Source organism: Neophocaena asiaeorientalis, unplaced genomic scaffold (genome assembly GCF_003031525.2).
Source record: "Neophocaena asiaeorientalis asiaeorientalis breed wild unplaced genomic scaffold, Neophocaena_asiaeorientalis_V1.1 scaffold85, whole genome shotgun sequence".
NCBI lineage: Eukaryota > Metazoa > Chordata > Mammalia > Artiodactyla > Phocoenidae > Neophocaena > Neophocaena asiaeorientalis.
The window spans coordinates 6,783,268-6,808,390 of NW_020174301.1; the positions used below are offsets into that span (position 1 = coordinate 6,783,268).

The 25,123-nt window shown below is 47.4% G+C and overlaps 1 protein-coding gene across 1 annotated transcript; it reads left to right on the plus strand.

The window, feature by feature from the left end:
• Window positions 1-949: 949 nt before the first annotated feature.
• Window positions 950-18,601, plus strand: LOC112406949 (pancreatic lipase-related protein 2-like). Its single transcript, XM_024756054.1, is given in 13 exon segments — window positions 950-998; window positions 3,518-3,672; window positions 5,048-5,173; window positions 6,974-7,108; window positions 7,834-7,920; window positions 7,922-7,946; window positions 9,388-9,507; window positions 10,957-11,076; window positions 13,213-13,331; window positions 13,777-13,906; window positions 16,123-16,234; window positions 17,462-17,629; window positions 18,538-18,601. Coding segments are annotated over 13 exon segments (1,410 nt in total).
• The last annotated feature ends 6,522 nt before the right edge of the window (window positions 18,602-25,123 follow it).

Consider the following 25,123-nt stretch of genomic DNA (forward strand, 5'->3'; position numbering starts at 1 on the left):
AATATGTCAATTTTAAAAACAGCTGGGCAGCACCTGGCTTTCACCCCTCAGCCCTGAAGGAAAGCAAACACTTCCATCTTTCTTATCCCCGGGTCATAAACTATATTGTTTCCCAACAAAGCTGTATCTGAACAGTGTTTATCTGACTCTTTTGAGTGCCTCCACCAGCAGGGTTTTTACAACTCTGTCCAGCATCTTTGGAAGGATGCTCTCCACCCACCTCACCCCCACAGTAACCAAGGGCTGTCTTCATAAACAGATGCTTCGGACTGCCCACTCCTGCACGGCTCTGCCAGTATCTGCAGGGCAATGAGATGAGTTTGGGCTTCCTGTTTCCAAGAGGATTTTGAGTGGGTGGCAGTACAGCTTGGAGTTTCCCTCTTATCACCTGGGGAACACGATCTTTTGGCAACTGTACCTGTAAATTCAGATTAACAGAGACCTTTGCCATCCTATAAAGTCAGTTTCCCTTTCCTCAAATCTCACTTTATAAACAGCCCTGCTCCCCAGCTGAGCTGGCTTTATGTATTTATGATAACCTAGGTTCAAACCTGGCATGTACAGAGCCCTATCTATCCCCCACCCCCGTCCTCTTCTGAGGAATCCAAAGGATAAAGTCTGGTTATAAAAGGCCATGGCCAACCTGCTGGGCTGCAGGTGGAAGCTCTGGGGCCACACAGTAAGTCACAGCCCCACACGGGCAGGGAGCCGGTAGGGGTAGGGCTGCCAGGGGGACGTGGCCCAGAACAGGGGAGCACAGCAGTGCAAAGACCATGAGTGCAGGGTCCGAGAGAGGCGCTGCCCAACTCCCTGTGTGCAGGGAGGCCTCAGCCTCAGGGTCCCCACCTCGAGGGAGGGCCCCATGTGTGCTGAGGGCCGCCTGCCCTGTCCGCCAGCCTCGTGCCTGTGCATCTGGTGTCCGTGCGTGTCTCTGTCTTCATCCCCGAAGATGCTGCCCTCTTGGACCGTCAGCCTTCTCCTGCTGGCCACAGTCAGAGGTGAGGATGCTGTCACCATCCCTTTGGTGACCGTGCTGGGCTGGCCTTTGGGTGAGACAGAGGCATCCTCATCCCCGTCTCCCTAATTAATAACATTATCATTATTGCATGAAACAGCAGTTGCTACCAGTCGGGGAGTGATGACTCTGTGGTAGAGACAGGGCACCGTGCTCAACAAGGATGATCCCAGCATTGTCCAGCTTGGTTCCCGTCCTCCTGCAAAGGCTCCAGTGGCTGGAGCAGGCAACAGAGGTGGCAGGCAGCTGGGCCAGGTGGAGAGTGGGACGTTCTTGTCAGGCCCCCAATACCCTCAGTTCCTAGGCATGGACAAGTGCACGTCTGCAGACTAAAATCTTGTGGACGTGTCCCTCTGTGAACTCCCGTCCTGCCCGGCCTCCTGCCCAGAGGAGATGCAGACACCCACGTTCTACTTGTCCTGAAACCTCCCTTGTTACCAAAGCCCCCTTGAGCCCGAATCTGCTTATGCCCATCCCCCCACCTCCTCACACGTGTACCTCGCAGGTGTACCTCACAGGTGCTCTCTTTCCCACACTGCCGGGTCTTCTCACCTCCTCTCCCATCAGTCAGAACCCCTCACTGCCTGGCTCGGGCCCCCAAACCCTGCTGAGCACAGTCTCCCCAAGAACAGACGTGGTCTCCTCCAGTCCCTGCAAGGGCTTTCTTCTGCATCCGGACCCTTCCCCTTGTCTCCTCGGCTTGCCGCCAGCCCCCTCTTGCCTTTCTGGAATTCCAGCCAGCCTTGCCGCCAGACCCGGCCCCTGACAGAAGAGCCCAGGTGGGGTCTGGCTGCTCCTCAGGCCTTTCCAACCCCTCTTGGTCTCCTTCGCTGATCTGCTGCTTCCTCCTGCCCCAGACACAGGCGTTCCCAAAGGTCACTCCAGGCGCCCTCCTCATGTGTCTGTTTCTCAAGACTGCCCCCTTGTCCAGTCCCCAGCAGCATAGCCCCAGTCCTCCCAAGTTCCAGGCAGCTCCACCAGGGCCTCCCACCATGCCTCAAACTCACTTGTCCCCCACCAGGCTTGGACAGCACCCCCTCGCCCCATCTCCCCGCCTCTTCCTTAACTTCCTCTGCCATCAGGTCAGAACGCCTCTCCCCTCTCCAGGCCCACAGCCCTGCCCCCAGGCTCCCCCACCTCTGAGCCACTTACACATGGCTCCCACCCCAGTCACCGGCTCAGCACCCCCAGCACCTCCCCACTACCCACCTAACGCCCAGGTATCTTAACCTGGCATCGAAGCCCCTGCGCTTTCCATCTGAAACCAAGGTTGCTTTAGCCTCCTGTGGCCTTTCCTGTGGGGTGGTTCCCTCTTCCCAGAATGAATTCAACGCTGTCATTACTCCTTCCCAGTTAGATTTCCTCTCTTTCAGGGCCAGGTTTCGATCTGATTTGTCTCTATGGCTCCCCAGTTCCTACTTTTATTCCCGGTTAAGCTTCTCGGGTTCAAATCGTGGCTCCACCACTGGCTGTGGCCTTGGGTAGCTGACTTTTCATCTCTGTGCCTTGGGCTCTTCTTCTGTCAAATAAAGGTAATATTCATTCCTTCCTCATGGGCTGTTTGGAGGCCAATACTGGTAAAACACTAGTGTGGTATCCGGCACATAGTAAACAACAAGTATTAACTATTACCAGTTTTTGAATGAATGACTAATAATTGGCTCCATCAGTTGAGGAAGCATAAGAGAGAAAATCCATTGTAATCCTCTGGATTTGAAATTATGTCACCCCTGGTTATACTGGGGGTGACATAATTGTGAAAATATGTCATGGACTAGAGAAAGGACCCTCAGATTTAGATGGGGTTATTTAGGTCATCAATTGCATGTACTGAGCCCCTACTATACACAGTATGATGCAAAAATAAATTCTCCCTGTTCTTAAGACATTTACCTTTTCAAAGAACAACAGGGAAATCTGAAATGGCAGAGAATAATTTGGAAAAAACAAAGGTGCATAGAAGGATGACGCGAAGACATGTGGACTGGACAGATGCCCAGGAATGCCTACTGTGTGCACGGCCTGTGCTGGATGTAAGAGAGACCTCAAGACTCATCGAGTAGCATCTCTGCGCTACGACATTCGTAGACGCTCGATAAATACCTGATGGTTGATTAGTGGATGTAAAGGCCCATCTGGGAGTTTCCTGCAAGAGTTAGTTTTAAGGCTGAAGGTTCCCAGGAGTTCTCAGTGATTCCCCAACCTGCCTGATGAACAGGGGCACTTATTAAATATGCTGTTTCTCGGGCCCCACCCCAGACCCTCTGAATCAGAGTCTCTGAGGGAGGGGCCTGGGAGTGTGAATATGCTCACTCACCCTCAGCCCCCAGGTGGGTCTTATCACCACGGAAGTCTGAGGAACACTGACAGCAAAGATAAAGATGAGCACTGGCCTTCACCAGCCCTGAGCTGTACCCTGAAGAGTCCTCCCGAGTAGCTGAGATGACATTGCTCCTTCTCAGAACCTCACAAGTGTCCTGTTTGTTCCTCTTCCTGCCCCAGGAAAGGAGATCTGCTACAAACCTTTCGGCTGCTTTTCCGATGAAAAACCATGGACCAGGATCTTTCAGCGGCCTTTAAAGTTATTTCCCTGGTCTCCCAAGGACATTGACACCCACTTTCTTCTGTATACAAATGAGAATCCAAATAACTACCAAGTAAGAGGGGCATAGAATGACCGCATGGTGGGGGATTTGGGCGCCCACACTGGAGCCTTCACATGGTTGTCTGAGGGATAATTCACTGCCTTGGAACTTTTCGCATGACGCTCCCTCACCAGTGTTAGACTTAGAGTCATCTTAGCTCTCGGGATCATAAATCCCTTCGAGTATCTGATGAAATCTAGGGGCGCCTGACCCGGAAACGGACACATTCACACACTTATGCACAGAACTGCAGGGCTTCCCAGGATTAGAACCCTGTTTGGGGAGGAAGCGGGTGTGAGCAGCTCTTATGGAGAAACCCAGACCTATGTATCCCTGAGAGGGTCTGGCTTCTTTCCGAACCAGGCAGTGGAGGGAGCGTAGCTCCTCAGAGGGTAGGGATCGGGGGATGTAAATCATTCCTCAGGAGCTAGAAGGGGAACAGGGGACATTTAATGACAAAGGAGAAATTTGGGGACCCTTGGAGCAATCTTCAGTTCCCAGAAGGCCTGCCAGGTGGAGGCCAGCAGGCTTCCTCCAGGTGCTCAGAAGTGAACAGGAAGAACTTGCTCAGAACTCAAGCAGCTCACAGCTCTGACCCGAAACCAAGTTTGAGAGAGCAGAGTGTCTGTCTATAGGTCCCCAAGGTCACCTACTGTCGGATTCTAGGTGACAAACTACCCACCCAGAGTCCCCATTTAAAAAGATAATTTTTTAAAATAAAATATATTTTATGCAAAAAAAAAAAAAAAAAATCCTGAGAAGGGACTCATAGGCTTCCCCAGATGGCCAAAGAGGTCCTGGCACAGAAAAGCTGAGGAACTCCTGGGCCAGAAGCATCAGGCATGAGGGGAGATGCACCTCAACGGAGCAGGAAGGGTTAAATGCATAAAATAAAAAACATTGGATTAAAAAGGGCACTAATCATACTGGAAAACAGTTGTCAGAACATTTACAAAGATAAATATGGGATATAGTAATATGTGTGCTGCTTTATTATCTCACTAGATAACAAGGTCTAGGGGCTGGTCTAATAACTTCTGTAATTTTAAATAGTAATGAGTACAGATGATATTTTTAAATATCTGTAACAACTGTAATATAAAATGAAAATATCTGCCACCTCGATTGGTGACAGTGTATTGCTACGTCTGCTATGTTTGTCGCTCAATTTCACAATTAACAAAAACGCTACATTTCAGTATAGAAAAATCAATAAACTTGGACGTTCTGAATTCTATCCTCCAACCCTAAGTCAGGAACTCCTGTTCTAGCCTCACCCAACTTCTTGGGAGTTGAATCTGTCACCTTGGTCTTACGGGAATGGGCTCTAATGGGTCTGTGGCTTGGAAAGGCCAACATTCAAATTCATCTTTTCTAATTTAACCAGCGGATCAATGTCACTGACCTAGCCACCATCGAGGCTTCAAACTTCCAGCTGGGCCGCAAGACGCGCTTCGTCATCCACGGCTTCCTAGACAAGGGGGAGGAGGACTGGATAATTGACCTGTGCGAGGTAGGCATTCACCCTCCTCCCCTGGTGAGAGCAGCGCCCAGCACATGGAGGCAATCGCCGCATCCCTTGAGGCTGGGAAAGGATAACTTCCCAGGAGAGACGGGTCCATCCTAAAACCACTGAGGAAAACTCGGGTTCTCATGGGTACCCAATGTCAAGGTCTCCCAAACCACGAACCGCTAGTCAAACATCTCCTTATGAGGCTGAAAAGACCCAGAGTCCAATCAGAAAGTCCCAGAGGTGGAGACAATAGCAAATTACCTGGCGTTTGTCTCTGATGGTTTATATAAAACCCTTGTATGTCATAAAAAATACTTTACCCCCCGCAACACTACTATCCAAAAGCATTTGCTGTGTTGATGGAAATGCTCCATATCTGCACTACCCGGATCAGGAGCCACTGGCCACCTGTGTTTACTGACCACTTGACTTGTGGCCAGTGTGACCAAAGAACTGAATTTTAAATTTTATTTCATTTTAATTACGTGTAAAGTGCCACATGTGGCTCGTGGCCACAGTATTGGACAGTGCAGCTCTATAGTGATCATGAATATTAGTAATGAATTATTATTCATACCACCCATTTCCTGAGCACTTACTGTGAGTCTGGCATTGTGCTAATCATTCCACAGTCCTTGTCCCGTTTAACCCTCCCAGCCACGCTGTGAGGCAGGCACAGTTATGGTTCTCATTTTGTAGATGAAGAAATTGAGGCAAAGAAAACTTCAGTACTTGCCCAAAGTTGAATCCAGAGGTGGAATGCGAAACGAGGTCTTCTGTCCACAAGACACCACAATCCCGTGTGTCTACAGCTTTAGCCTGTAGGAGGTGCCCAGGGCACGGCTCTTAGAGGCTTAAGCTGCACTGGGATAAGACCTCGAGCAGCTTCTGTCGGAGCGCTCTTTGTTCCTCTTGGTCTGGGGTTTCACACGTGCCTCCTGAGTTCCAGAGGGAGGCTACGCGGACCTGGAAACTGGAGAGCCGAGGGCATGTGGTCCACCATGATGCCTTGACCCCCCCCAGCCAACCACTCCCAACTTCAAAATGCAGTCCAGGACCTCCCCAAATGAACAAAGGATATAGTGTAGCCCTTTCTGATGTTTCTTCCCTCCAGCCCCCAAGGGACCAGTATCTGTGCTTGGGTCACACTACATGATAAAAAAGATGCAAGTATCCAAGACAGTTGTCTCCTACCTCGGTCTAAATTTCATCTTATTAAACTTGTCCCTCAATACTTTATATCTCCCATCAAAGCATTTTTGGGAACATAAAAGCAGCCTCTCTGTGGCTTCAACTATCTAGTATAAGGGTCTGCAAACTTTCCTGTAGAAGAGCAGGTAATAAATATTGTATCATTTGTGGGTCATATGGTTTCAGCTCATATGGCTTCTGTTGTAGCTACGAGGCAGAGGTGAACAATATGTAGACAAATGGGTGTGGTTGTTTGCAATAAAACTTCATAAAAGCAGTTAGCAAACTACTACCCGAGTGGATTTGGCACTCAGGTAGTAGTTTGCTAACCCCTGACCTCATAAGTCATCTTTCTGACCTGGTTGTGTCAATGACCATCTGTAAAACCTTAGACAAGTCACTCTGTTCCAGGCCTCAGTTTCCACATCTGCTAAGTGGGAGTAAGTATACCCAGTTCACAGCACTGTGGTGTGGATCAGGACGAGTGTGAGGAATGTTAAAGTTCTGACACAAGCTAGAGATGCTTGACGGTTGTGAATGCCTATCTGTGGAGTGTGCAACCCGTGGCTGTTAATAAACTGGTTTCTCCCTCATGTTTGTCTTTCCCAGAAAATGTTTAAAGTGGAGAAGGTGAACTGCATGTGTGTGGACTGGAAGCGTGGGGCCAGGACAGGATACACCCAAGCTGTCCACAACACTCGGGTCGTGGGAGCGGAGATAGCTTACTTAATACAAGGGCTGTCGGTAAACCCCTGCCTGGGCCACATCCTGTGGGTAGGGGGCAGGGAGAGGGGCAGGCCAGCACTCCGTGGCACCCAGGGGTAGCCTGGGGACCCATGGGTAGAGGCAGAGTCTGAAAGCCAGGAGCCCAAGAAGGGCCTTTGCTACATGAAGCTGCAAACTTCCTCCCTCCGGGGTTGTCCTGAAGATCCCTAGCTGTGGGGCCTGAGGCAGACTAACCTCTTCAAGCCTCAGTTTCCCCTTTTGAAATAAGCCTTCCTTGCAGGCTGTTCTGGGAATTGTAGAGCAGGCTGGGCTGCCCTGAAGTTCTCAGCCCAGATGAGTCTTCGCTCCCAGGGAAGGTCCCTTACAGCCTCCAGGAAGGTCGAATCAGGAGAACCCCAGAGCCGGGCCCATTACCACGTTCTGCACTGGCCCAGCCCCTGCAGGGGACGAGGGGAAGGAGGTCCGCGGTGGGCTGCGTGTGGGAGCCGGCAGAGCACTGCCAGTCCCGGCCAAGGCAGCCTGCAGGTGACGCGCTGGCCGCTGGTCAGCACCGTTACCCCGCGCGCCAGCCGGACCCCGGGACCTGCAGACTGTGGCCAGCCAGGGGCCGGGTCGCGCTGTCCTAGGAGCCGGGGGTCGTTCCTCCCGAGTTTCCAGCCTGGGTCCTGCCCCGATCCCCGCTCCCCGGGCGCCGGCGCGTCCCCACCCGGTGCTCTGAGACCTGACGCTCCTTCCCTCCGCAGACCCAGCTGGGCTATGGCCCCGAGAACGTGCACCTCATCGGCCACAGCCTGGGCGCGCACACGGCCGCTGAGGCGGGCAGGAGGCTGGGGGGGCCGCGTGGGCAGGATCACAGGTAGGGGTGCTGGGCCGGGGTTGGGGGCGGGCGCCGGCCCAGCCAGGGAAGCAGGCGGTAGAAGGAGAGACCCGCGCACTTCCCACGGCCAAGGGCGCCCCTTCCGGTCCTCCTGGAACTGCTTTTAGGTGGTGCAGGGGACTTAAAAAATAATCGTTCATATATTTTCATGTGTACTCGAAAATACACGATTGTAAGCAAAAATACATTTGTAAAAAATGAAAAATATAACTAACACATTAAACTCATGACTTCAGGGTTATTACTGCTAGAGTATGGCAAAGTTTTTTAAAAAGTGAGCTGATTTTTGAAAAAAATCAATTCATCAATTCCACAAATATTTATTGAATGTCTCCGCTGTGCCAGGACAGGCAGAAAATGAAAGTGACTAGCTGAGACCTGCCGTAGGAGGTGCTCAGAAAAGAATGAATGGAGGAAGGAAGGAACGCTAGGCAGAATGAATACACAGACATAGACACAGACAACCGTTTGGTGCACCACATCAGCATGTAACTTAGGCAAACTCTTCAAGTCAGCATTTAATGAATGCGTCTGTTGCTCTGGGCACCAGGCTAGGCTTCGGGTGAAGGATAAAGGGTATTTTTCAGTTTGCAATGTCCTTTCTCTTAGATCTTTCCATGGGATTTTCACAGTAACCCTGCCAGGGGAGTTCCTGTTGTTATCCCCACTTTCCAGGTGCAAGGAGGACAGGCTCCTGGCCTTGAGCAGCCAGCACTAGATGTAGGTCACCGAGTCCTGAGTGCCCTGCTCCTTCCACCTCCTGCTTGTCTTTGAAGATGAACTGGGCACGGCCCCTGCCTCAGGAAATCCACAGTCTAGTGCAGGAGGCAGACAGCTAAGTAGACAAATAAAAGCCGAAGCAGAATTAACGAATGCAAAAGAATCCTATGCAACGAGGAGGGAATGACCCAAGAAAGGAGAGGCTACACTTTCCATGAAGAGGTTGTGTTTGAGGGGGTCTTGGAGGGGAGAGAGATTCGGGGAGAGTGCGAGGGAGCGAGCAGCAGGCCGGGGGCCATGACCGCAGACGCAGGGGAATGGGCCGTGCAGGGCTCGGAGACTGTGGAGGAGCTGGGCCGGGCCCGGGAGCTCAGTCTTGGAGGGCAGTGGCCAAACAGAACGTGTGTGAGGGAAGAAAGGAAAAGGGAGACAAGGGGAGCAAGGGCACCATCCCGATCTTCCATGACGCCAGGCAGTGGGGATTTCTGGATATCCTGTGACAGGCAACGACCCCACTGGCAGCCTTTCTGTCCCAGCCTCTCTCCCAAGCAGACCAGGACCTACAGACTCAATTCTCCAAACTATGACTGCTGGGGCGTGGGGTCCTTCGCCCAGGAATCTGCATGGATTTTGTGTGTACAGGGTTTAGATCCTGGGTGGTCTTAGAGTGCGGCCTCCCTGTCCACCTCCCCCTTCTTAGGGCTGGACCCGGCACAGCCATGCTTCCAGGGCACGCCAGAGGAGGTTCGGCTGGACCCGTCCGATGCCATGTTTGTGGATGTGATTCACACGGATTCTGCTCCCATAATCCCTTTCCTGGGTAAGTTCCTCACCCCACCTCTCAGGGATCAGGGCTGTAACTGATGAGAGCAGGTCCAGGCATGTGCCCCCTGCCACCCTCCCCCACCTGCACACACATACCACGGGGTGGTATTCAAAATGGTTAACCAACCAGTCAAAACGGGTGTTTGGGCACCAACCAGTCAAAACGGGTGTCAGCCACAAACAAACAGCCAGTTCAGTGCCAGTGATATCAGCCTGAGGCCCCAGGTAGGACGAAAGACTTCTATAACCTGTGGAAGGCTCACTCAGTCTCCAAACTCTGCATCCTTCCCTAGTCTGTCAGTATCCAGAGTGGCATTTATTATTGATGTTTGACCTGTACTTGCAAAATGCAAAGGTAATCTTCGCATATTTTTTTCTTCTTTTGTCAAAGCTTTGCTTGCAGTTTGTTTTGTTGGAGATTAAATATAGCCCTTAACTGAATTCTTCTAAAATTAACATTCTTTTTTCAATATTTTCTTGTATAACCACTCATGAAATGTACCAATCAAAGGTATGGTTTTGATGATCCTATCACTTATGAAGTGTTTACCATGCGCTGCATTGAACATTTTGCATACATTAGCTCAATCGTTGTAACAACCCTGAAAAGTGGGTATTGTTACTACCACTTCATAGCTGAGGAAACTGAGGCTCGACAAGTTCAAGTAATTGATCAAGTAATTGTCAAGTAATTTTCTAGATCACAGATATATAAGAAGAACCAGGATGTGATCACAGGTCTGTGTGCTTCAAAATCCAAACCACCTAGCCATTATGCTGTGGTTCTCAACTTAACAACAAAGTTTATGTGGTCTCAGTTAACACTATAATGTAGAAACCAAAATTTTAAAATGAATAAAGTAATAAAAAGTGCACCAGCCCTGCCCTGACATGTGTCTTCTGGTGCATAATGGTAACAGGACACCGATGATGGTATCGTTGTTGTTCAGGGCCTCCCCAAGACAGACAGACAGACACAAATACACATGTGCCCACTCACCCAGAGCCTACCTCCCTCCTCATCTTATGTCCTCTGCTCTCTCCTCCTTTCTTTTTTTTTGCGGTACGCGGGCCTCTCACTGCTGTGGCCTCTCCCGTTGCGGAGCACAGGCTCTGGACGCGCAGGCCCAGCGGCCATGGCTCACGGGCCCAGTGGCTCCGCGGCATGTGGGATCTTCCTGGACCGGGGCACGAACCCATGTCCCTTGCATCGGCAGGCGGACTCTCAACCACTGTGCCACCAGGGAAGCCCTCTCCTCCCTTCTTGTCTTGCCAAGTGCTCATCTGAGAACTTCCGCAGAGCCAGAGACAGGGTGGCTGCACTGTGGGGAGAAGTTGCCAAGAAGGCTCTTCCTCCCATTGGAAGGAGCTGAACGCTCTTCGTGGCCACCACCTGACTCTGGGACCACTTCCCTCCCACTCATCTCTGCTGCCAATGTTTCAGGTTTTGGAATGAGCCAAAAAGTGGGCCACCTGGATTTCTACCCAAATGGAGGAAAGGAAATGCCTGGATGTCAGAAAAATACCCTGTCAACCATCATTGATATAAATGGAATATGGGAAGGTATGTAAATGAGAGAAGCAAGACAGCAGCTGCTCCACCTGGGGAGAAGGCAGGTGGTGTGGTCTGTGCTGGGCATTTTCACAGCAGTGGCACGAGATAGTTACTCTGATTAGCCCCATTTCACAGACGAGGAAATGGGGTCAGAAAAGTGATAAAACTTGCCCAAGGCCACCTTATATTTAAGCCCAATTTCTGGCTGCAAAGCCCAACCCCATGCCCAGCCCGCGCCTTCTCCCCCTTGGCAGGATGCTGAGACATGGGCTGCATTGGTACATCAGTTAGGACCCAGCTTTGCCTTTGGCCCGCATCCTTCCTTCAGTGCAGGCTCCTTGAAGATCTGCAGAGCATAAGCAAAGATTTGGAGGGTTTTGACTTTCTTGCCATCTGCTATTGTCAGGTGCTAGGGATGGAAAAGGACTGAGCTGGTAAGAAGACGATGGGGGGAAGGGGGAGGACGGACGTGCCCTGTGGGTTTGAGGGGCACGTGCATGGAGGCGGAGGCCTGGGGGTCTGGGGGACGAGCCTTGTACGTGTCTCCATTTATCTGAGAGAGCAGGCTCAGTACCCCTAATGTTAGGTGACCTAAAGCACCATCTCCATTAGCCATCCCTTGTTCTGGCCCGGGGCTATTCCTGTTGCCTCTCCCCTGAGAACAGGCGTTACTCTCCTCCCTAAAAGTGGAGGCTTTGAGTCTATGATCGTCTCATTTTAGTCTTTATTTTTTCTGAGGGGGGAGTTCCCCGAGGCCAGGGGCTGTGGCCTGGGCGACCCGGACTCCTCAGGACCCTGCGCAGGGCCTGGCGCAAAGCAAGCTCTGTGTCCAGCTTGTTACCTTGAGCTGAGCGGCCTTCCGTGGCATTTTAATCTTGCATGTGCTTCATGTGGAAGAGCAGAGTCGATAAAACAATAGCCAACATCCACCGACAGTCGGTGGAGCTTTCCACCTCCTCTCTGCTCAGCACCAGGTGACTCGAGGGAGGGCTGCTTGGCTGATCTGATTTCTGAAAGAACACCAGAGTCACAGTGAGGGCTGCCCCCTCTCAGATGGGATGAGCAGGGCACACATAATAGGAAGGAGCCCAGGTTTAATTAGAGAGGTGACCGGTCGCTGGAACGTGCTTCTGGAGCCCAGGTTTAATTAGAGAGGTGACCGGTCGCTGGAACGTGCTTCTGGAGCCCAGGTTTAATTAGAGAGGTGACCGGTCGCTGGAACGTGCTTCTGTTGTGTGCGTGCCGAGTCACCCTGGCCGCTGAGGAACAATTACATCCGCTTGCTTCTCTAACATGGAATCCCTGGGCAGCAATTTTGGATGAAAGAGACAGTTAACTTCGAAACAGGTCCTATTGTCTGGTAATGAGTGTGGTGTGGGGCGCGTGGGACTGGGGGACTATGGAGAGCTAATCCCCCAAGCACAAAGGGCAACATTCCTTTCCCCACGGGTGGCGGATGAAGCCCAGCAGACCCCCCAGCAGTGGTCCCCAGGTATGCCAGGGTCACTGTGGATCACTCCATGGGAAGTTTGTACCTAGTAGCTGGAGACAGGAAAAAACAATTTCCCAAACAAGAGGACTTTGGTTTAAAGAGAAAGACTGTAAATAAAATGCAGTGAAAGAGTAGCCAGAGGCCATGGTGACCTTGCTCTCCATTGCTTTTACCTTATGCCTGGAGGAGTAAGAAGGAAGAATTTCTCAGCCTGAGACCATAGACAGAAAAGCTTGGTTCACACAAAAGGTGAAGTATGATATATCTCTAACCAACGCCCCCCACCCCCCCAAGCCTTCGTTATTCATTTACGTTACATGCCTGGCCCCCGAGGATTAGACAGAGGTGCTTGTTAGACCTTCTCACTCCCTAACACTTGCCTAGCCCTGAGGGGGACCACCCCAGAAAATGGACAGTGCCGGGGAGAGGAAAGCGACTCCAGCCAACCACCACTACTAAACAAGCCCCCAGCTTTTCTACTTGCCCCAAAGTATGTCAAGGTCAATGACAGAAATTATGAATTGTGACCAAGGTGTTCAGGGGCACCAACACCCACCTGTGAAATGCAGAGATGATTCCTTGCTGGGTCAGAATGGTTCGGGCTTCAAAAGTTTAATGCCTCTTGTTAGCGCCCTTGGCCTTTGCCTTCTCAGGAACCCAAGACTTTGTGGCTTGCAATCACCTAAGAAGCTACAAGTATTACTCAAACAGTATCCTCAGCCCCGATGGCTTCCTAGGCTACCCTTGTGTGTCCTACAATGAGTTTCAGGAGGTAGGTCACACCAGGGGCCAAGGGAAGTTGGTGGTGATGGTGGTGTTGTCCCTTTGGCTTGGAACAGAGCAGAGATGTAACTCCGCGGCTAATGAAAGGAGGCACTAGAAATGCTGAGGCTTACAGAGCCTTCCTCCCAGGAATAAGATGGGCAGGAGGGGGACAGCAGACTTGAACTGTGCTGGGCCTTCCCTAGATCCCCAACTTTTCATTCTGGAAAATTCCCAATGTGTGCAAGGATGCATGGGTAGATGGATGCATGCATGCATGGATCAGTGGATGGAGGAGAAGGGGTAGAATGGATACATGAATGGAAGGAAGAATAGGTAGATGAGAAGATGGATGAGGGATGGATGTATGTATGGATGGATAGATAGGAGGATGGAAAGGAAAATGGGTGAGTCAAAGGCCTACGACTCACAGACAGACTGTTTTCTTTCACTAGAGTGGCTGTTTCCCTTGTCCTGCTGAAGGATGCCCCAAAATGGGGCACTATGCTGACCAGTTTCAGGGGAAAACCAGTGCTGTGCGACAAACCTTTTTCCTGAACACAGGAAGCAGTGGTAACTTTACTCGTAAGTTTCCATTTTACTCATTTAAAAATTCTTGCAAATGATTTCAGAGTATCAGCCTTATTAGGACCCTTGGTAGCAATTGACAGAAACTCACCTCCAACCAGTTTAAGCTATAATGGAAAGGCAGTAGAATGGCATTTGTCTTGGATCTCAAGTTCACCCCTTTAACCAAAAATCCTGATCAATGGAATAAAGTACAGTGATTAGCCCAGGCTGGGTCACATGTCCTCCCACCCCAGTGGCAGGAAGGATGGATCCATTAACAGAAGAGGGCAAGGCGGGGCAAAGTCACTGTAAGTCAAGAGGTCTCCAGCTAAATACCTCTTCTACCAGTCCCCCTGCACACACACAAACACGCTGCATTTCTATTGTTGTTTTGCCCAGCTTCTCATTAAAAAAGTACAAGATAGCGAATTGATCAAGATTCTTTTGTTAAAATTAATATCACACGGTAGCCGAATAGAAGAGCAATTATTTTTCAAGGGATTTTTACATTAAAAAGAAATGTATATAGCACTTCACTTACAGTAGTTCATGTGATCTTCACAATATTTATCATGAAAGATCACGGTCTGTCACTCTCTATAAAGTCTTACATGTACATTCCTTTAACCCAGTCATTCCACTTCTCAGAGTGTACCTTAGGAAAATACTTGCGTGAGAAAGTGCTCAAGGGTGTTCACTGCAGCACTGTTTTTAATACCAGAAGATTGGAGAGAGAAACCTGGATACCCACCAATTGGTAAGCCACCAAATGCTGTACAGAACCGCTAAAAAGAAGGCGATAGCTCTATGTGCTGAGGAGAGATCTCTAAGGCATATTTAGTGAAAAGGCAAGCGACAAAACAGCCTGCAACATGTCATGTATCAGTCAGGGTCCCAACAGGAGACAGAACTCATCCAAGTGGCTCAAATGGAGAGATTTTACTGAAGGGCCTCCTGTTAGAGGTGTGGGCAGGGTTAAAGGAACAAGCAAGATTTTCACGTTAAATTTTTACTTACCCATATTCATATTTTCCAAAATTTTATAATAAAATATTTTTCTTTGTAACAAGAAAAAAAAAAAGGCAAGGGATGCTGAGGCCCCCGGAATCTGGTGGCTGTGCAGCTCTCAGAATACAGGGAAGGAGGGAGTTTCTGCCAGACTCATGGTTCTGGAGCAAGGTGGGGGCCAGGGAGATGACACCTGCACCTCTCTCCTCTGGCCTTCTGACCTCCTGCATACACCTCGTATTGGCTAAACCCAGCTAAAAGCCAGCAGCAAGGATCCTGGGGTGGGAGGCAAACATTCTGGAACACAGGGCAGGACGGAGAAAGGGAATCATTCTGGGGTGGGGATGGGTGGAACGGATAGAGAATAACAGCACATACTACTTAAAGAAGGGAAAGGAAGCCTATATTCTTCTATATACATAGATGTGTGAGAGAAAGAGAAAGCTCTAGATCAGCCTATCTCAACCTCACACTACTGACATGTGGGGCTGGATAATTCGTTGTTGTAGGCGTCTGTCCTGTGCATTGCAGTTTGTTTAACAGATCCTTGGTCTCTACCCATTAGATGCCAGTAGCTCTCCACACCCACCCCACCTCACCCCCAGTGTGACAACCAAAGAAGCCTCCAGACATTGCCAAATGTCCCCAGGGAGGCAAAAATCTCCCCCTGATTGGGAACCACTGGACTTGATTAAGTATAGAGACCAAAGTGGTGACATCAGGGAAGGACCTGGGATGCAGGGCAGGTAGATGGGGTGCTGATGAAGGTTGTTTCTTTTTTTAATTTATCTAGGTTGTTTTTCTATTGAGAATATGTCCGTTGCATGGGAAAATAGCAATAAACTAAAAGAACAGTAGGTGATTTATCCAAACATTATAGCCACAAGCATATCCCTCTCCCTGTGGCCTTTCTGGGGATGGCCAGTGATGTGTACCCAGGGTACACAGGTGCAGTAACCGGCTGCCCTGCATCCATCAGGGCACATACGTTGCTGTATCGACAAGAGATTGTGCTGAACTGTAAGATTTACTTCCTCTGGAGTCCCTCACCCCCACCTAGAATCTGAATCCCAGGACCCCAAACCTTGCTTAAGGAAATCATTACTCACATTCACCCTTACCTCTCATCCGCGGGGGACGTAGAGCTTGGAACAAGGCTGCGTCCACGGGGTCATTCTTTTCAACAAGAGGAGTTATTCGAATGATTGTATTTCTTTCAACAGGTTGGAGATATAGGGTATCTGTCACACTGGCTGGAAAAAAGAAAGTGAGTGGGTACATCAAGATTGCTTTGTATGGAAGTAATGGAAACTCAAAACAATATGAAGTTTTCAAGTAAGTTTGATAGTAAAGTGAAATGACCATACTTTCCATAATAGATTCTTCATACCAGATTGGGTATAAACTGCTTTATAAATCTAGCCATCTATTATACAGAACCATTGAATGCTGGAATGTCAAACCTGGAAGGAAGGCTTAGCATCTGGTTCAATCACCCCATTTTACACATGAGAGGAGTGAGGCCCAGAGGGGGAACCGGCTATTTAAAATGAGACAAATGCTAACTCCTTTTGGATTGTCAGTCGTTGCTTCCTGACTTAGGTTTTATGAAAATCAAATTCTCCTTAGGCCAGGCACGTTTGTATGGCAACTCCCTTCCCGGCAACACACACACAGGAAGCCTGAGGCCAGCTTCTTGTTGCTGTGGTAGCCTTAGCACCTACTTCTGCTGGACATATGAGGTACTTGGTAAATGTGTGTTGGATGACTGCATAACCGTGCTGTAAAAATAGATTCTGGTTTTTGCACGAACTTTTACATAATAATTTTCGTGTTAAGTTAAAATTCTTTGACAACTTCCTGTGCTACATATGAGGGGCTAACAAATGACCTCGGCTGACCCACAGGCATCTTCTAACATAAGACGTTGCATTAATATAGTCCTGCAGCAAACTAATAGGGTTAATACACCACCCCAAATATTTAACTTCCCTCTAGGGACAAACTAAGACAGTGGAAATCTAGAGTCCAGTATTTTTTAAAGGTCTGTTCTTCACAAATACATTTGTGTTTTAGCAGCCCCTGGATGTGCATGAAGTCATACAACCTATTTGCAGAAAACCAGAAACAGCAGCGTTGTTTGAAGAAAAAATAAATTGCTGTCATCCTATGTATTTTTATATCCAGCTGATATAACATTTTCTGTCTATGTTTTCAGAGGATCCCTCCAACCAGATGCAAGTCATATGCATGAATTCCTATATCCAGCTGATATAACATTTTCTGTCTATGTTTTCAGAGGATCCCTCCAACCAGATGCAAGTCATATGCATGAATTCCTATATCCAGCTGATATAACATTTTCTGTCTATGTTTTCAGAGAACCAGAAACAGCAGCGTTGTTTGAAGAAAAAATAAATTGCTGTCATCCTATGTATTTTTATATCCAGCTGATATAACATTTTCTGTCTATGTTTTCAGAGGATCCCTCCAACCAGATGCAAGTCATATGCATGAATTCCTATATCCAGCTGATATAACATTTTCTGTCTATGTTTTCAGAGGATCCCTCCAACCAGATGCAAGTCATATGCATGACATTGATGTGGACCTCAATGTAGGAAAAGTCCAGAAGGTCAAGTTCCTCTGGAACAACAATGCGCTAAATCTCTTCCGGCCCAAACTGGGGGCTTCCCGAATTACAGTGCAAAGTGGTGAAGACAGGGCTGAGTGAGTATCTTTCATTCCATCTAAGTTTTATTTTCTGTATTTAGCTATCAATGTATTCACCAATTCATCCATGCGTCCAATCACCCACCTACCTACCCGTCTAGGTATTCATCGACTCGTCCATTCGTCCAGCCCTTTCTGCCTATCCGCTTACCTACCCACTTATCCGTCCAGCCATCTCTCCAGACCTGTCTCCTCACCCTTCTGGCTGTTCAGCCATCCGTCCATTCATCTACCCAACTCTTCATCTCAACTCTCCATCTATCCATCCAATTTACTTTGAAAAATCGATCATTTTCCTTAAGCCAAATTCAACTTGACAGGAGCAAGGCCTCAGTGGTAAGGCATCGATTCAAGAACCAGGCAAATATGAAACTCTTTTACCTTAAGCAATAAGGAAGACACGTGCAGTACTTGTAGGAAATCTCTAAGTTAATTTCAGCTGGGGTGCAGGTATTAATGTAAATTGTTTTGTTTGGAGACTATGACATGTGTTGGGATCTAGCTTATAGGGGCAAGCTCTTCTCATTCGGAGGGAATAGAATCTTACTTGGTAGGAGTTGGGAGAGTACCTAATTGTATTTAAAATATGGAAACTCCTAACTGTGTTTAAAATATGATCCACCTTAAAAGGAGATCCTCATTGCTAAGCCCCAAACCCCCTAGACTTTGAAAATCTTTGGTCTGACCACTGATTCATTCTCAGCTCATTAAAAGCCCAAGGAGGGGAGGAGGTTCTTTGAGTGGATTTGCTGGGTGAGAGTCACTTGGACTCTGCCTGGTGTAGCAAAAAGCTTTTCAGTCAGAGAGGTCCGAATCCCAGCGAGTGGGCCAAAAGCCGTTTACTCATCTGAGGTCACGCTTCCACGAGCAAACGAGCCTCATGCTGGAAAGGTTTTCTTCCACAGGTATAATTTTTGCAGCAGCGACATGGTACAAGAAGACGTTTTACAAACTCTGTACCCTTGTTAAAAATGTGGTGGCCTCAGAAGACCTAAATAGACATTTCTCCAAAGAAGATATACAGATTGCCAACAAACACATGAAAGGATGTTCAACATCACTAATCATTAGAGAAATGCAAATCAAAACTACAATGAGGTATCACCTCACACCGGCAGAATGGCCATCATCAAAAAATCTACAATAAATGCTGGAGAGGGTGTGGAGAAAAGGGAATCCTCTTGCACTGTTGGTGGGAATGTAAATTGATACAGCCACTATGGAGAACGGTATGGAGGTTCCTTAAAAAACTAAAAATAGAACTACCATACGACCCAACAATCCCACTACTGGGCATATACCCTGAGAAAGCCATAATTCAAAAAGAGTCATGTACCACAATGTTCATTGCAGCTCTATTTACAATAGCCAGGACATGGAAGCAACCTAAGTGTCCATCAACAGATGAACGGATAAAGAAGATGTGGCACGTATATACAATGGAATATTACTTAGCCATAAAAAGGAACGAAACTGAGTTATTTGTAGTGAGGTGGATGGACCTAGAAACTGTCATACAGAGTGAAGTAAGTCAGAAAGAGAAAAACAAATACCGTATGCTAACACATATATATGGAATCTAAAAAAAAAGAAAAAGAAAAAGAAATGGTTATGAAGAACCTAGGGGCAAGACGGGAATAAAGATGCAGACCTACTAGAGAATGGACTTGAGGATACGGGGAGGGGGAAGGGTAAGCTGGGACAAAGTGAGAGAGTGGCATGGACATATATACACTACCAAACGTAAAATAGATAGCCAGTGGGAAGCAGCCGCATAGCACAGGGAGATCAGCTCGGTGCTTTGTGACCACCTAGAGGGGTGGGATAAGGAGGATGGGAGGGAAGGAGATGCAAGAGGGAAGAGATATGGGGACATATGTATATGTATAAGTGATTCACTTTGTTATAAAGCAGAAAGTGACACACCCTTGTAAAGCAATTATACTCTAATAAAAATGTTAAAAAATAAAGAAGAAATGATAAAAAAAAAAGTGGTAGCCTCTTTATCTTTATGATAATAAAATTTTTAATGGGCTTGTTTTGATGTTGAAGTATTAGTTTGATCTTGAGGTGTTAGTTTGACATTCTCTATGTTCTGGGGTCACATTTCAGAAAAGATTTGGGGGGCTGGAACCACTTGGCCACAGGTAATGCCTAGAACATCCCACCGGTCCGCCTCTGCCACCATCTCTCTCAGGGCACTTGGTGTGGCCTGTCCTAATGTATTTTATATCCTTAGACAGTGAAATTCTGTCCTGTTTGAAAAGGTTGCTTCCACATGTTGCCCACTCAGCTTTCAGCATCCTGCGGGAGAGAGCAGACCCCATGTGAGAGCAGCCTGTGGCATGAGTGACAAGCTCTGAGCATTATTTAGGTGAAACCTACCTGCACCATGGAGGAAGGGCTTTAAAATAAGTTACTACAGGGCTTCCCTGGTGGCGCAGTGGTTGAGAGTCCGCCTGTCGACGCAGGGGACACGGGTTCGTGCCCCGGTCCGGGAAGATCCCACGTGCCGCGGAGCGGCTAGGCCCATGAGCCATGGCCGCTGAGCCTGCGCATCCGGAGCCTGTGCTCCGCAACGGGAGAGGCCACAACAGTGAGAGGCCCACGTACCGCAAAAAAAAAAAAAAGTTACTACATGCACACGGCACAAAATGCAAACAACGCAGAAGAGCGCTCATACACAGGGTACTTTCCTTCCAGCCTTGCCCTCGGGCCTCTCAGTTCCTCTTCGCAGAGACAACTTGAGTTTTTTCCAGAAACATTCTATGTATAAATATTCATGTACCCATCTCACACACCCCAGCCCCACCCCACCATTTTTTTTTTTTTTTCTCAAACAAATGGAAGCATACAACACGCACCGTTCTCACCTTGCTTTTTTCACTAACGGTAATTTTGATATTATTCTCTAATGGTCCAGAAAGGGCTTCTTCATTCTTTGTGTGGCTTCACAGATTCCACTGAGGGATGTGATGTGGTATGTTTGTCCCTGCTGATGGACATATAAAATTTTCCTCTTATGAATATTCATGCAACTACTATCCTTTTATGATATTCTAACATGATACAAATTTGTCTAAGAAATGTTTAGGATGTTTATTTTGATCAGTATTGCCAAAGTACAGTCCAATTTACACTCCAACCAACAACACAGTAGGTTGAACTGCCACTCTTGGGGGCCCAAAAATTCAAATATTGACAATTTCATATGGTTTGTTCTAACATGAGAGTGTTTTGCACCCTCACCAATGTGGTAAATTGTCAAACCTTTTGTCAATTAGGCGCTAAAAGTGCTTTTCCCTATGTTGTAATTTGTGTTTGTTTTGTTATGAATGAGAGTGAACATCTTTTCAGTGTTTAATGGCCTTTTGTATTTCTTTTTCTGTGAATTGTCCAAGTTGTGTGTCAATTTTAGGCATCTTTTTGATATAATTTTTACTTTAAAGAACTGTTTAATATTAAGAAAATTGCAATGTTCTGTCGTATGCAGATATTTTCCCCAACTTATCCCTCTCCCTGGGAGAAAACCAGAAAGCTAGTGAGAGGGCCTGGAGCAGGGCCTACACCCCGACCTGGGCCCCAGCTCATACAAAGATTCTGCAGATGCTGTAACCCCAGGGGCTGCCCGGAGGGCTCCACCCACCTTACCTCACACCTGGTTAGCGCTAGGTTTCGGCTTTCCTTCCTGAGCAGGATAGAGCCTCAGCCTGCGTGGTCTTCTTTCAAGGCCAAGGAGCGGGTAGGAGTCTGTGCTGAGCTCTTGGGGGGCTTGGTGCCACAGCAGGCAGAGCTGCTGGGGCCTGTGCAGAGTGTGGCCCTTCCAGGCTGGCCTCCTGCCCACTCATGGCCTCCCAATAGCTCCCAGCTGACCTGCTCACTCATTCCTGGGGCCCCAGTGAGTAAACAGGCTGGTGGGAAGATGAGGGAGGCACTTTCAGGGCCTAGGATGGCAGTGGAGGGCACACCTGTTGGGCAGAGTGGGAGTATCCATCCACTGCTCGATTCTGAGAATCCAGAAATGGCTTCACTGAGCAATTCTGTGAATGGCGTCATGGCCACAGGGACTGGGGCTTGAGGAGAACAGCAGGTGAGTCAGCCCCTGAGTTTCGGAGAATGAGGCCAGAAGGAGCCCACCCTTCCCTTTACAGGAATGCCTCGAATTCACAGCAGAACCAAAGTGCCTGAGCTCAATACTTTGGGGGTTTTCTTTCATTCTTCGTTTTTCTTTATGTTTTCTAAATTTTTTTTCTTGAAGCCCTATACAGCATGTAAAATCTCAACCTGGTGCAGTGAAATAGGTCTTTGTCTGAGACCTTCTAGACTTCCTAGATCTCTGTAAAACTAATATAAATTATAGAACAGAGGTTCTCGGCCTTGGCCCCAGCTGTCTCTTTCCCTGTACTACGTGGGCTGGCTTCTTCACTTCTCAACCTCAGCACACGTGGGAATAACAGTATCCCTCCCTCACAGGGCGGCTGTGATGATTAAATAAGACAAAGCATGCATAGCACTCAGTACAGTGCCAGGCACATGATAAATAGCCAATAAATGAGGCAGGAGGGGCAGGGAGGCCTGAGCTATTCTTTAAGAGTAACAGAGACACCAAGGACAGGACTGAAGACAAGAACAGCCTCCGAGAAGGTATTTGAAGTGGACCCAACAAAGGATTTGTATTCAGAATGCATAAAGAAAAGGACAGCCACATAGAAAAGTGGACAAAATGATATGAGCAGGCAACACACAAAGAGATACCTGAATCATAAATGTTTGAGATTCATCTCACTAGTAATTGAGGGAATACAAATGAAATTCTGATTACCCAAAATACAACTTCATCAACGACAGAGAATGAGCGAGGGTCCATATATATCATCATGAATAGATCTCCCAAATGTCCTGTTGAGAAAAGCAAGTGTCAGGAAGATGCCACTTAGATAGAGAGGTTACCATGTAAGTACATTTCTGTTCACAAAATACTACTACTCACTGCAGATGTGGTACAACATATCAAAAGAAGGACGTTTAAAATCCTCTATCAGTGGTGTTATATTTATTTGTCATTACAAAAGGAGCTGGAGCAAATATGACAAAATGTTCATCTTTGCTAATTCCAGCTGGTTGTTACAATGGTGTTGGTCAATGTTATTTCTTGGTAGTTTTGATCTTTTATCCAAATTTAGGAGAAAAAGGAGAGAGGGGGGTGGTTTACAATACTTTGGAGTTCGGGACCTGTGGCTAGTAGGAGGGGTCACTGGTGAAAGGTTTCTAAGACCCCAAGATCGTCCCCATCTGTATTTGAATTCAAATCCTGATTTATCTGCCATTGTCCCCAAGACACACAGCAAGAGCCTCTCTCCTCTTACTCATGGGGACTTGTGTCTGTCACATCAAAACTCTCCATCTTCAGTCTTGGACAGTCTTGCCACCTGCCCTCAGTGTCTTGCTGTCATCCCTGTGTCGGTGGCACTACTGATGAGGACCAAACCCAGGGCCTGGCAGCATCTTGCTGGAGCCAGCCGAGACCACCCTTAGGTAAACAGCTTTATTTCTTAGCATTTACCCACCCAGGCACACACCTTGTAATTCCACAGAGATCTTACTGAACCGAGATGTTACCAGCACCAAAGATGCAATACAAAGCTCTTCGTTAAGAACGGAGCATCTTCATCCTGTCTTCTCAGACTCCATAGGGGAAAAAATAATGTGAATACTTTACAAAGCTATTTCATAAAATGTTATGCTAAATGAACAACAAATTGCTTTTTCTTTTACCAGCTTTTAATGTTAATAGTGCCGTTCATTCCTGACCTTCAGAAATATGAGATATTTTAAATGACAACTTATCTTGTTTGAAAACGCAAGCTACTTTAGACTGCATATTATTACTTATAAGTATAAGCGTGTGCCAGCATCACTCATTTCAGCATCGCATTTGTACCTAACTGATATATATTTCCGTTGACATTTATTGTTCTCCTGCTTATGTGTCAAATTCCTTAATGATGACTCTGACAAAGTTGTAAGCTCGGTATATATAATTTACATTTGCTACCATATAATCGGTGTTATCTATTAGAATGCTATTTGTGACAAATCATGTTCCAAATAAAAATTGAATTGATTTTTCTGTTACTTTAATATTGTGCCGCTCACAGCAAGCCTTTGATTGAATCTGAAACACTTTAATGCCCTGTTTTTGTTTGAGGCAGATCAGAAATGGAGTCTGCCTGATTCACAAATCTAAAACGATTTGTAAAACAACAAAATCAAATTTCAAAAAGCATCTTTATTTTCAAGCCAAGGGAATAAATTTGGTAAAGCTATCATTACAGGGTACACAGCCTAACAACAAAAGCCTCGCATGCACAGTTAATTTCTATGCATCCATTTTCATCTAAATTAGATTTTAACTTTAATGCAGGGTATGAAAAGCCTCTACAGGCCTTTGTTTCTACCTTTTCTCTCAAGCAATTGCAGGCTTTCTCCCGGCTAATCTGAGCTTCACATCACCCTGGTCACTCTCCCTCTTGGCAGTGGGTTTGAGCTACATTTTCAGTTTTCTGGGGTGCATGGGGCTTCTGTTCCCCAGATCTTCCCAAGGGGTCTCTCTCTCAAGAGGGCACTTGCTTGACCCATACTGCTTACAAAATAAATCACTTACAACTAGATCCTGGCTAGCATCAACCCCTTGGGTTAAGTTCTGGTTTAGAGCAAGGGTCAGTGACCTGGGCCCATGGGCCACCTGGATTTGTACAGACTTCCAGCTAAGAATGGTTTTCACATTTAAATTTTTTTTAATTCAAAGAAATAATCTTTCGTGATACATGAAAATGATATGAAATTAAAATTTCAGTGTCTATAAATAAAGTTTTATTGGAATGCAGCCACACATTCATTTATATATTGTCTATCACTGCTTTCCTGCTAAAACTGCAGAATTCAGTAGTTGCAACAGAGACCATATGGCCTAAAATATTGACTATCTGGGCCTTTACAGAAAAAGTGTTCAGCCCCCGGTTTAGAAGGAAGGGCTTTAGTGATTTATGTCCTGTTAAAAGGGTGAGCACCTTCAGGGTAAGAGGCTGAGGTGGCACTCAGACAAAATGCTGCATTCGTGACAATAAACCTCACAGAAAGCTTTTTCAGACACTGGCTAAGAGATCCTCAGAATGTTCAGAAGTAGGTAAAATGAGGGAAAGAAGGACAAGCGAGGAAAACAAAACACCTCCAAACTTCACAAAGCTGCGGATGTGATAAATGTGTACACAAATCATGAGTCAGAAATGCCCTTAGACAAATAGGTTTTAAAATACTTTAAGCGCACGCACCAAAATTGAGTTGAGTTTAAGCAAGTAGGAGTGATTTGGGGTAAACCGAAGCTGGGTTCTGGGAGTGTGGAGGGCAGGGGGATGTCCCAGGCAGACAGAGAGGTCTGGGGAGAGCTGCCTTTGGTGTGACCTTCAGCAGAACACAAACCGGAAACAAGGC